The 12,229-nt window shown below is 39.7% G+C and overlaps 3 protein-coding genes across 3 annotated transcripts in view; 1 reads left to right on the top strand and 2 right to left on the bottom strand.

The window, feature by feature from the left end:
* LOC139945480 (centrosomal protein of 63 kDa-like) overlaps positions 1 to 8,862 on the bottom strand; it is a 31,012-nt gene extending 22,150 nt beyond the window's left edge. The window contains exons 1-5 of the mRNA XM_071942837.1: positions 8,707 to 8,862; positions 5,508 to 5,694; positions 3,841 to 3,936; positions 2,659 to 2,802; positions 57 to 170 (exon numbers count right to left, since the gene is read on the bottom strand). Of these exons, the coding sequence (XP_071798938.1) occupies positions 57 to 170; positions 2,659 to 2,802; positions 3,841 to 3,936; positions 5,508 to 5,694; positions 8,707 to 8,759 (594 nt within the window). The 5' untranslated portion in view covers positions 8,760 to 8,862. The remainder of the gene's footprint in view (positions 1 to 56; positions 171 to 2,658; positions 2,803 to 3,840; positions 3,937 to 5,507; positions 5,695 to 8,706) is intronic.
* A 1,057-nt stretch (positions 8,863 to 9,919) lies between these two features.
* Positions 9,920 to 10,323, bottom strand: LOC139945144 (histone H2B, gonadal). The gene has a single exon (XM_071942422.1). The coding sequence runs from the start codon at positions 10,309 to 10,311 to the stop codon at positions 9,943 to 9,945; it is 369 nt and encodes a 122-aa protein (XP_071798523.1). The 5' UTR covers positions 10,312 to 10,323; the 3' UTR covers positions 9,920 to 9,942.
* Positions 10,324 to 10,763: 440 nt separating this feature from the next.
* On the top strand, positions 10,764 to 11,164 carry LOC139945166 (histone H2A). Its single transcript, XM_071942449.1, has one exon. The coding sequence runs from the start codon at positions 10,765 to 10,767 to the stop codon at positions 11,140 to 11,142; it is 378 nt and encodes a 125-aa protein (XP_071798550.1). The 5' UTR covers position 10,764; the 3' UTR covers positions 11,143 to 11,164.
* The last annotated feature ends 1,065 nt before the right edge of the window (positions 11,165 to 12,229 follow it).

The raw sequence follows: 12,229 nt of genomic DNA, 5'->3' as shown, positions 1-12,229 counted from the left end.
GGCTTTATGATCCATTCTACAGTTACTGTGATATTTCTGCTATACTCTGCACATACCTTGAGTAGCTCCAGTTTATCGGCCATTGTTGTTCTTTGTGTTTCTAGACTCTGTATTTGTTGCTTGAAGGCTCGTTTCTGAATCTCCCAACCACTGCCTTTACTTTCATATTCCTATGCAGTCAACACGATAAAGTACATAATATACACACTGATCTGTTCAAAGTAATCATACTGATTAAAACAGCTCTTTAAAAAACGCGACTTTTATCATCTGGAAGGAGGGTTAGTGGTAAAGGGTTGCTGAAAGCTTTGTTCTAACGTTGTACAGACAATTTGTTCATACATTAAGCTCGAAAGAGATAAGCAAAAATCTTTGATGCCTTTTCTTTTCTTTTAATTGCATTGTATGTTTTTTATTTCTCCTGTTGTTCAGTTTTGAGTCTGTTTCATTATCTATGAATGTTGCCTTTTTGGGCTATGACTGGGAAACGCTCTTCTCTATTTCATGATGAATAAATAAACCTAACCTAATCTAATTTATTTTTGGGTAGACCAAAACACATGGACTTGAGTGGGACTTGAACCTGCAACACTCAGCAACATAACTATCCCAAAGGTTGTATCATAAACTTGGGCGAGATCCCTGGCTACAAAAAGCAGTTACATGTATAAGGTTGAATGGCTTCTGACTTGCCCTGAACAAAGATATTAGCAAAATAGGGAGACCACCAACAATAGGGCTAGATAGCTCAGATGGTAGAGCACATCACATTTGTAGAGTGACATATCTACCTCCACGGATATATCACAAATGGTAGCTCATTTAAAATTCAGTTAATCTCGAGGAAGTGCATGAGGAAGTTGTAGACTGTTTTTCAAAGAAGGTCCCACAAGGATCAACTTTATTACACAGTTTTCAAACATGAAACTGCAGCACAGAAACACTCTGCTCTGTGTTTTTTAGTTTTCAATGACAAAGCTGAGAACCTTTCCATATCGTATTTCCACCATGCAAAGTTTTAAATCCTACTTAAAGCTGAGAAACTCAAATAACAGGAAATCACTGAGCTGTTCTGCTGAAATGTTGTATGCCTGTGTAATGTGTGTGTGCTATGTCTTTGTTTCTGTCTTGTTACTTGAGGGTTTGATCTCAATGTGATCTCTACACCAGGGCCCAATTTCATAGATCTGCTAAGCACACAAAGTTGCTTAGCATGAAATTTCTTCCTCGATAAAAACAGTATTACCAGCCAAATTACCATTTGTTGCATATTGCTTATTAGTGGTATTCAGCTGTTGTTTGCTTATCCTGAAAATCATGTGGAAATTTGGTAGGTAATCAGGTTTTTATCAAAGAAGAAATTTCATGCTACTTCTTTCATGTACATGTATAAGCAAACTTTTGAGCAGCTCTTTAAGTAGCTCTATGGAATCGGGCCCAGTCCTGCTCTACACCATGTTCTAACACACACTTATCAAGGTCTCAGTGTAGAGCCATGTTCTCATTGTGACTCTTTCTTCCACAGTCAGGCGGAAAGTTACTGTGAGTGGCTTTGGTGTATTTATACCATGCATTCCCACCTGGACTTATATTCTGCTACGTTTGCATAGCGTTTTTGACAGTGTGTACGCGGTAGGTTAACAGTGTCCCATTGGACTTTTTAGCGGCCCTTTTAAGTTACCGTGGCTCTGTGGAAGTCTTCCAAGACCTCTATCGGCCTATTAGTTTTACAACACAGTCGCGGTGAGTTAACAGGGAGGGCAGTGTAAATCATGCGTCCCCGTTAGAGTTAATTTTGTAATTCCACAGAAAAGATACCGTACTTTAAAAGAAAAGTCCAATGGGAACATGGTTTAAAGGCACTAGACACTATTGGTAATTACTCAAAATAACTATTAGCATAAAACCTTACTTGGTAATGAGTAATGGGGATAGGTTGGTAGTATAGCACATTATGAAAAATGACTCCCTCTGAAGTGGAGTATTTTTCGAGAAAGAAGTAATTTTCCACGAATTTGATTTCGAGACCTCAGATTTAGAACTTGAGGTCTTGAAATCAAGCATCTGAAAGCACACAACTTTGTGTGACAAGGGTGTTTTTCTTTTATTATTATCTCGCCACTTCGATGACCGATTGAGCTCAAATTTTCACAGGTTTGTTATTTTATGCATTATGTTGAGATACACCAAGTGAGAAGACTGGTCTTTGACAATTACCAATAGTGTTCAGTGTCTTCTTTGACAATTACCAATAGTGTCCAGTGTCTAAGATTGGTAATTGTCAAAGACCAGTCTTCTCACTTGTGTATCTCAACATACATGGCACAAAATAGCAAACCTATGAAAGTTTGTACTCAATTGGTCGTTGAAGTGGCAAGATAATAATAACACCCTTGTCACACAAAGTTGTGTGCTTCTAGATGCTTGATTTTTGGACCTCAAAATCTATTTCTGAGGTCTCGAAATCAAATTCGTGGAAAATTACTTCTTTCTTGAAAACTATGTAACTTCAGAGGGAGCCATTCATCACAATGTTTTATGCTATCAACAGCTTTCCATTGCTTGTTACCAAGTGAGGTTTTATGCTAATAGTTATTTTGAGTAATTACCAATAGTGTCCACTGCCTTTATGACTACCTTTCCTTGTGGAATATATACCTGGATTGCTAGTTGTGCTTTCTTGAGTTCATCCAGGGTATCTTGAAATTGAGCAGTCACTTGACTCTTCTCCTTCTCTGCTCCTACAGCCTGCTTACTATGATGTCTTTGAACTCTCTCATAGTCTTGTTGTAAACTACTCAGCTAAAGATAAAATAGATATTTCATCTTTACAGACATAACACACACGCCCTAAATGTTTATCTTCCATCTGGAACAGCGTCTTGTGAAAATGTAGAGAGCATGCTACAAGATCCAACTTTCCTGGTTTGGCCACATAGTGAGAATGAAAAACAACAGACTACCAAAATACATCCTACTTGAACAGTAACTGGAAAAAACAGCACCTTCTACCTGGAACATCGAAGAGCGCAAGATAGGCAAGAGTGGAGAAAGAAAATTCATGGAGCCAACGTCCTGCGGGATACGGTGCAAGATTGATTGGTTGATTGGTGTTGAGACAATCAGTATTCAGGTAACCATTTTTGGCTTTGCAGTAACACCATATGTGTGACATATTGTTTGCTTTGCAGTAACACCATGTGTGACATACTGTTTGCTTTGCAGTAACACCATGTGTGACATACTTTTTCACTTTGAGGTAACACCATGCGTGACATACTGTTTTGCTTTGCAGTAACACCATGTGTGACATACTTTTTCGCTTTGTAGTAACGCCATGTGTGACATACTTTTTCTCTTTGTAGTAACGCCATGTGTGACATACTTTTTTCGCTTTGCAGTAACACCGTGTGACATACTTTTTCACTTCGTAGTAACGCCATGTGTGACGTACTTTTTTGCTTTGTAGTAACACCATGTGTGACGTACTTTTTCGCTTTGCAGTAACGCCATGTGTGACATACTTTTCATGAGCAAAATATAAGAACATGGAAACGTGCAGAACCAATTATTCATTAGCTTTGGAGCGCGCTAACTTGCAGCACCGGCTGTATACTCTCTAGGGAGCTGAGTAAGATTAAAGGATTGTTATTGGCCCAATGACCAGGGCACTATTATTATTATTATTATTAGGTATCACAAAATATAACCTGACCTTGGAGCCCCCCCCCCCCACCTGTAAAGGAAAAGGGTAAAGTATCTAAGTTCTTATGCAACCAAGTGCATTGTTTGATACTTCTTTGATGGATGCCACATCTATCCTATACTAACAATATGTACCTGAGTTCCTAGTTGTGCAAGTTTCTGCTCATACTGAGATGTGAGTAATCTCTGATCTTCCTTACTGCTATCTAATTGGTGCCGTAAGCGTCCAACCTGCAACATGTAAATGAAACCATCAACCCTATTATAAGTGGTATCACATAATCAAGAGTGCAGGATATTATCAAGACGATCAAATCAAAGAAGTGGAGATGGGGAGGCCACCTAGCAAGGAGGCATGACAACAGGTGGACATGCAAAACAACCAACTGGACTCCGAGAAACTGGACAAGAAAAGGAGGGCGACAAAACAGAAGATTGAGAAATGGACTAAGTACATACAGGGGCATAATTGCTTGGCAACAGGCAGCTCAGGATAGAGTGAGATGGAGAATTGGTGAAGAGGCTTTCCTCCTGCAGTGGAGTGAAACAGGCTAGACGAACACAGAAGTAAAAACATACAATACATGAACACTTTCCTTACTTTGGTCAAAGATCGAATCTCAGATCTCGTCTTTGGAAGACAATCTGTTTTCATCTTCAAACATTCATCAGACCACAAAATTGGCACAGACGAATGCGAACAAGTGTGCAACCCGAGCCCCGGTGGTCGTTGACAGAAATACTGTTTCCCTGTACCCTATTGTTTATTGCATAGGATTGTATAAAAATCAATAAACTAAGCACTGGCCCCCCCCCCCCCTACTTAATTTCAACCTCAAACCCGGGGCTTTTTCTAGTATTGTATTTAAAGACACTGGACACTATTGGTAATTGTCAAAGACCAGTCTTCTCACTTGGTGTATCTCAACATAAACATAAAACAAACCTGTGAAAATTTGAGCTCAATTGTTGTCAAGAAAATAATGAAAGAAAAAAACACAAAGTTGTGTGCTTTCAGATGCTTGATTTTGAAGACCTCAAAAGTTAATTTTGAGGTCTTGAAATCAAATTTGTGAAAAATGTCTTTTTTACTTGAAAACTACATTTCTCACAATAAGTAGGATTTGAAACTTTGCATGGTGGAGATAAGATATAGAAGAGTTTGCGGTAACACCATTGTTATTACATGGTGTTACCGCAAACTCTTCTATATTTCTCACAATGTTTTGTACTATCAACCTCTCCCCATAACTCATTACCAAGTAAGGTTTTATGATAATAATTATTTTGAGTAATTACCAAGAGTGTCCAGTGCCTTTAAAGAAACTGGACACTTGGTAATTGTCAAAGACAAGTCTTCTCACTTGGTGTATCTCAATATGCATCAAATAACAAACCTGTGAAAATTTGAGCTCAATTGGTCATCAAAGTTGCGAAATAGGCCTAATGAAAGAAAAAACACCCTTGTCACACGAAGTTGTGTGCTTTCAGATGCTTGATTTCGAGACCTCAAATTCTAAACTTGAGGTCTCAAAATCAAATTCGTGGAAAATTACTTCTTTCTCGAAAACTACGTCACTTCAGACAGAGAGAGCCGTTTCTCACAATGTTTTATACTATCAACCTCTCCCTCATTACTAATTACCAAGTAAGGTTTTATGCTAATAATTACTTTGAGTAATAACCAATAGTGTCCAGTGCCTTTAAGGCAGAGGAAGTAAAAGTGCCTCTTACCAGAGGTCAATTAATTGGGGCGGTTCTTCTTGGAAAAAATGCATTATTTCGTTGTTTTTACTACAAACCTCTTGGTGTTTGACCTCTAATAACGCACGTTGTGACATCACTTCCTTGTCACTTGACCTTAATTGACCTTTGACACCTTCAAGTTCAGTTTCCCATTCCATCTTTCTGTTATGAACCATGATGTCTATTTGTCGCATCAGTTCTTGTAGTTCAGCTTCACAAGAGGTCATTGGTCCAGCAAACAATCTACATTATGAGAAAAATAAACAAACAACTGATATATTATTCAATTATTCAGTTATTGAAAGTATATTTTCATGTCTACTTAGAGACTATCAAAATGAGGTGCAAAAATGGGATAGAAACTTTTGACAGAAATTATTTAGAAGTGTTTTGATACCTTATTAAATGTTCTGTTTTATTCATTATTTTAAAGGGAAATTAAAATCATAAAAGTATATTAGAAAAATATTAAATAAACTGTGTTAGAGGTTGGCTTCCAATCGGACTAATTAACTTAACATTTGCATTCATATACCTTTAGTCGTCTACCCTTTACAAAATTGGTAGAACTTTTTCTTGTAATTGTGCCAAGTCTTTCAGCACTTCACGTAATCTAATAAAGGTGCTGACATCGTAGCTGAGAATATTCTTTTTTCAAAATCAGCTGGTGAGCACATTAAAGGCACTCGACACTATTGGTTATTACTCATAATAATTATTAGCATAATACCTGACTTGGTAACAGATAAAGGGAATAGGTTGATGGTATAAAACCACAGACATAAAGAACCTAGATAGGACAGCACCTATGGAAACCAACGTCTGGATAGTGTAATTTGAACAGCACCCGACTATACCCAAACCATGGGCAAAATCTGTGAAAACGCAAGCGACAACACGTGTAAAGCAATGGGCGAGTGAAGAGATGACGACAGAAAATGTGTGTTTTTAGGGCAAACAAATCACCAAAGTCTAAAAACAATGTAAAATCATTCAAAAGCTAGATACCTTTTCTGCCGTTAGTTGTTTGCTGTTTCTCCTCCTCTTTCTGAACTTTCTCCAAAACGATGAAAATAGAAGGATTTTATGAAAAAATATGTTCGTCACACACTTTCTGGCCAAAAGGTGCATTGGTGCGTGTTTTGCGCGGTCGCTGATGACGCGTAAAGCATAGACTTACGTGCTACTGATACGCGATTGTTTAGAGTGCATGCGTACGCAACACGGATTGCCAAAGTATAAACTTGTGTTTCAAAGTGAGTTTAGACTGGATTTCCCGCAAAAAAAAGTTGTTAACATGACATTTTAACAGTTCAACCTCAACGCCCAACATTTGCAAACAGACATAATGGATTATTTATGAAGTGTTGTCTCACATGTTAAGGTTACAATCCCCCTTCATCAAAAAACATAATTAAGACGGTGCGGGCACTGCCTCAAGGTTATACCAAAACGTGTACTAAAAGCAGCGGGTTGTGCGTTAACTTCCACCCACGGTTTGAGAAAGTACAAAATTACAGTTTGGCGCCCCCCTACTAGGTTCTTTATGTCTGTGAAAAACGGCTCCCTCTGAAGTGACGTAGTTTTCGAGAAAGAAGTAATTTTCTACGAATTTGATTTTGAGACCTCAGAATTAGATGTTGAGGTCCCGAAATCAAGCATCTGAAAGCATAAAACTACAGTTGACAAGGGTGTTTTTTCTTTCATTATTATCTCGCAACTTCAACGACCAATTGACTCAAATTTTCACAGTATGCATATGTTGTATGTACACCAAGTGAGAAGACTGGTCTTTGACAGTATACCAAGAATAGTGTCCAGTGTCTTTGATAGACTACGATTGTCCATACAATAGTTTTGTTGAAAGCCTGTTTTATCTGCTAATAAACCCGTTAGGCTAGCATGCAACAGATTTAGCTTGTCTCAATTGAATTACTAACACTCATTATAGACAGGCGCCACCAGAGTCTTGTCGAACCAAATTCTAAGTACATATGAAAAGTTTGATGACTGAAACAGTTAGAAGCGACTGGATGCACAGGAAGTCAAAAGATCAATAAGTCGTTCAGAACAACTTTGGAGCATCTTGTTTTCAGAGGTTGATCTTGTCATGAGCCGAGCCAATGTAAATGTTATGTCAAGTTCGCCTTTCTGAAAGCAACATTTATTTGGGTCGTACTAGAGTTGCTCCTAATCTATTAGGTGCGGCGCGACTCTGATGCACCTGTCTATAATGAGTATTACCTGCCTTTCAAAGAAAATAACCTTAGTGATACCACATCAAGTCAGTACATGAACGTCATCATTGTGTTCTGAGCCTGCATACTGTGCAGTGAGTTTGCGGGATGACATACTCCTCTAGCTGCAATTGTTAGCACATTAATAATAATAATAATAATAATAATAATGACGGCTTCTACAGCGCCGGTATCCGCAAAAAAGTGCTCAGTGCATTATGTCATTGTGCAATCCCTATTGTGCCTGCAAATATTAGCGGTACGAAACTCTCAGTCTCATATTTTTTAACTACTCCTACTTCTTTCTAGAACTATCTACATGTATGTATGTAGAGGTTCGTTCTGCTATGGTCTTTACAAACGCGGAGACCATAGCGGAACGAACGTCATTCAAGTTAATTTTAAAATACAACATGCATGGTCATCATCATCATGAGGTCTAGTCTAAGTAGGTCATGATCATGTAGGTACTGAGGAGTATGGTCCTCGTAGACGTAGTAGTTGCAATAACGTAACCCTCCTCAAGAATTATCAATCGTTACCTTGTTAATTTTACCAGTTTCAACATTAAAATAGGAATGTTTACGTTTACGTTGGTTTACTCTGCAGGGTCCACAACTTCACAAGTTTGGACAAGGCTGGTTGATTGGCATGATGATTGGCATGATTGGCATGCCAAGCTTAATTAAAAATTAAACATTTAATAACAAAAGGGCTGAAAAACTGAAGAAAAAAGTGCTACAGTACACACACCATCATAAATGAACGGTGGCAATACAACTGTGCAGGACTTCACTCAGACAGAGTGGTGCAAGTAAAAACAGCTTCAACTGCTCAAAGGTTAGCAGCTACTCTTTCCAGGACGGCCATCGCAGATGGAGAAGTCGTCAGCAGTGAGGACAATCCCCGGCCCAGGCAGGGAGTGTTCCACCATGACCATCCATGGGATGGTTCCACTGACCTGCTGACTGAGAGTGAGACAGTCAAATGATTGAATGGCAATTAGAATTACACTCACCCAACGTCATTTGCCTCTTTGAATAATTCTCCTTCCATCTCTAAAGAAAACATGTGCTAAACTCGGGTCTCAATCCTCAAAAATAGTTCAAAATAGAACTCATGTCATGCATGTTGATATTGATGTTCTTAAGTTGTCAAAATACTAGTCCGGCCATGTAGTGTACAATGTATGCATCTATCACACACACACACACACACACACATTGAAATAACTAAAACAACCGCTCGATTGTACTGCCGCCCGTCTCAAGGGGGCGCTGTTCTCATTTAACGTGGACGACACTTCCTCGATTTTGTTTTAATCGAGAGCCCATCCTCTATGATAATATGAATGAAAAGTAAGAAAATACAGACAGGTAAAGTTCGTAACAATATTTAAAAATAGTGTCGAACTGTTCGTAACAATATTTAAAAATAGTGTTGAACTATTGAAAACAACCTATCATGGGAGGTAGTGTATTCAAATGACACCGAGTTGCAGTAGAAAAGGTTGAATTTCGTTTTGTAAACATTCGGCCGTCTGTGCAATTTGTTTACCAACATGTCTATGATCGAGAGGGGAGTGACAACAACTCATTTTCAACTCCCTTGTTTTGAAGGCACGGTATGGTAATTTTCAGGCCTTATTAACGAAATTTCGGAACCCCCAGATTTTACCCAAGGGCAAAAAGCGGAAACGAACTTAGCGCCAGGTGACATGCTCGTTTTTCAGGGATCCGAGAATTTCAGCATTTTTGTTTTCTTTCTATTGACCACCACGCCTTGGATTGCGCGGGACGTTTTCCTAATCATCACCCGGCCTCTTTACACCGAGTGTTCAAGAGGGCCGGAGGGAGTGTAGAATAAAAGGCGTATGTAATTTCTAGATAGAAAAAAGGCGGGACAATTTAACATTTTACATTATTTTGAGCGAGGATTTTTGTCTGGGGACAAAATAAAAGTTCCAGCGATCTTAAAATAAGCGGAAGTAATAATAACAAAGCAGTTAAGGACGTAGGCGAGGCTGGCCTATTCATTGAATAACTCAAACTTTAATTTGAGCGTAATAAAATAGACCAATTCTAGTGAATTTATAATAAAATATAGCCCCAATGAAAAATAAACTTTGGAGTGTTTTATTTAGGCCTATCATTTAAAATATAGAACAAATTGACAGAACAAGGTATGATCTCTTTTTTTAGTTGTGGTGGCTCTGAAAAGAGCCGGTTGGTTTTGAGGCGTACAAATACACTGTCTATTTGGAGGTGGTGTACTTGGTGACAGCCTTGGTTCCCTCGCTGACAGCGTGCTTGGCCAGCTCACCGGGCAGAAGGAGTCGGACTGCGGTCTGGACTTCACGGCTGGTGATGGTGGACTTCTTGTTGTAGTGGGCCAGGCGGGAAGCCTCGGCGGCAATACGCTCGAAGATGTCGTTGACGAAGCTGTTCATGATGCTCATGGCACGGCTGGAGATGCCGGTGTCTGGGTGCACTTGCTTCATCACCTTGTAGATGTAGATTCCATAGCTCTCCTTTCTCTTTCTGCGTCTCTTCTTGTCGGTACGGGGAGCACCCTTGGCCTTACCGGCCTTCTTCTGTCCCTTTCCACTTGGCTTAGGAGGCATGATGAAGCAGTTGTTTACGGCAAAAATTTGCAGAATGAAAAACCCACTCAAATGCAGGGTTTATATACGTTTCTGATATGCAAATGAGGGATCCCACACTGAATTTTCCAAAACGACCGCGTAATATTCCCCCTATTTCTGTGCAACGTGATTGGTTGTTGATTTGGCCCTCGCGAGACAGATGGCAGTGCCGTGTGCAAATAACAGTACCGCTAACTAATGCACACACATGTCCCCCATGTGGTCGAGGGCCGGTGGTATGGTGGTACGGACGTGTATACTGTGTACAGTTGTGTAGTATCTATATGCACAATGTGAACAATGAAAGGGCGGGTTAATAGAATGGCGCTCCGCTATTGGCCAGTGCTTGGATCCCTAAAAAACCTATAAATACGGGGATGGCGGTTAAAATTAGCATTCGTTCTAGTTTGTTAACCTGCACGAAATAACAACATGTCTGGACGTGGTAAAGGAGGAAAGGCACGAGCCAAGGCAAAGAGCCGATCTGCAAGAGCTGGGCTTCAGTTCCCCGTGGGCCGTGTCCACCGTTTCCTTCGCAAGGGAAACTATGCCCAGAGAGTGGGAGCTGGTGCCCCAGTCTACTTGGCTGCCGTTATGGAGTACTTGGCCGCTGAGATCCTCGAGTTGGCCGGTAACGCCGCCCGTGACAACAAGAAGACAAGAATCAACCCCCGTCACTTGCAACTCGCCATCCGCAACGACGAAGAGTTGAACAAGCTTCTCAGTGGAGTCACCATCGCCCAGGGAGGTGTACTGCCCAACATCCAGGCTGTTCTCCTGCCCAAGAAGACCGCCAAGGCTGCCAAATAAGCGCTGAATAATCAGCTCTAAAACAAACCGGCTCTTTTCAGAGCCACCTCATTATCAAAAAAGAGATTTAACTTTGTCTGTAAATAACATGTAAATTACGCAATACACACAACAAATTCGTGATAATTTTTTTTTTCTCAATTCGTAGAAAATATATCGCCCTGCTCCTTTTCTATGTTATATTTAGCACCCTTTTACCCTTTCTATGAGAGGTCATGATGATGATGTATTTTTTTTCTTCACAATCAAACGGTGTAAAGCTGAACTTTAAATTAATGCCTCTGTCAAAGACTAGCTTTCACAGTTGGTGTATCTCAACATTTATGCATATATAATAACTAACCTGTGAAAATTTGAGCTCAATCGGTCATCGAAGTTGCGAGGAATAATGAAAGAAAAAACACCCTTGCCACACGAAGTTGTGTGCGTTTAGATGGTTGGTCTCTAAATCTGAGGTCTCGAAATCAAATTCATGGAAACAATTACTTCTTTCTTAAAAACTGTGGGCATGGCACTACAGAGAGGGAGGTGTTTCTCACAATATGTTTTATACCATCAACCTCTCCCTATTACTCCTCACCAAGAAAGGTTATTATTTTGAGTAATTACCAATAGTTTCCACTGCCTTTAAGCTAGACTTTTGGAGGTGTAAAATCATGATATTAATTGTGGATCTTGCACTGAAACTTCCTGCAGCAGTCCAAAAAAGACCGCGTACAAAATATTCCCACTCTTTTTGTGTGCACAAATAACCGGAACGTGATTGGTAGATGATTTGGCCCTCATCATGAGCCGGAGTCAGATGCAATTGTGTCCGCCATGCAATACTGTCCGCTCCGGATACTTTTACATGGCAATCGTGTCCGGGGCTATGCAAAAACCGTCCGGTGGACATGTATACGGCAAGCCGTATGCCCAATAATTCGATAAACACTGTTTATCGCCAATAAACACCTGTTTATCGAAAAACTGTGTTTATCAAGCGATAAACAGAGTTTTTCGAGGTGATAAACAGAGTTTTTCGATAAACACTGTTTATCAACTTGTAAACACTGTTTATCGAAAAACTATGTTTATCAAGCGATAA

Source organism: Asterias amurensis, chromosome 12 (assembly GCF_032118995.1).
Source record: "Asterias amurensis chromosome 12, ASM3211899v1".
Taxonomy (NCBI): domain Eukaryota; kingdom Metazoa; phylum Echinodermata; class Asteroidea; order Forcipulatida; family Asteriidae; genus Asterias; species Asterias amurensis.
The sequence above is the reverse complement of the archived record's forward strand: the minus strand, read 5'-3'. Positions and strand labels throughout refer to the sequence as shown.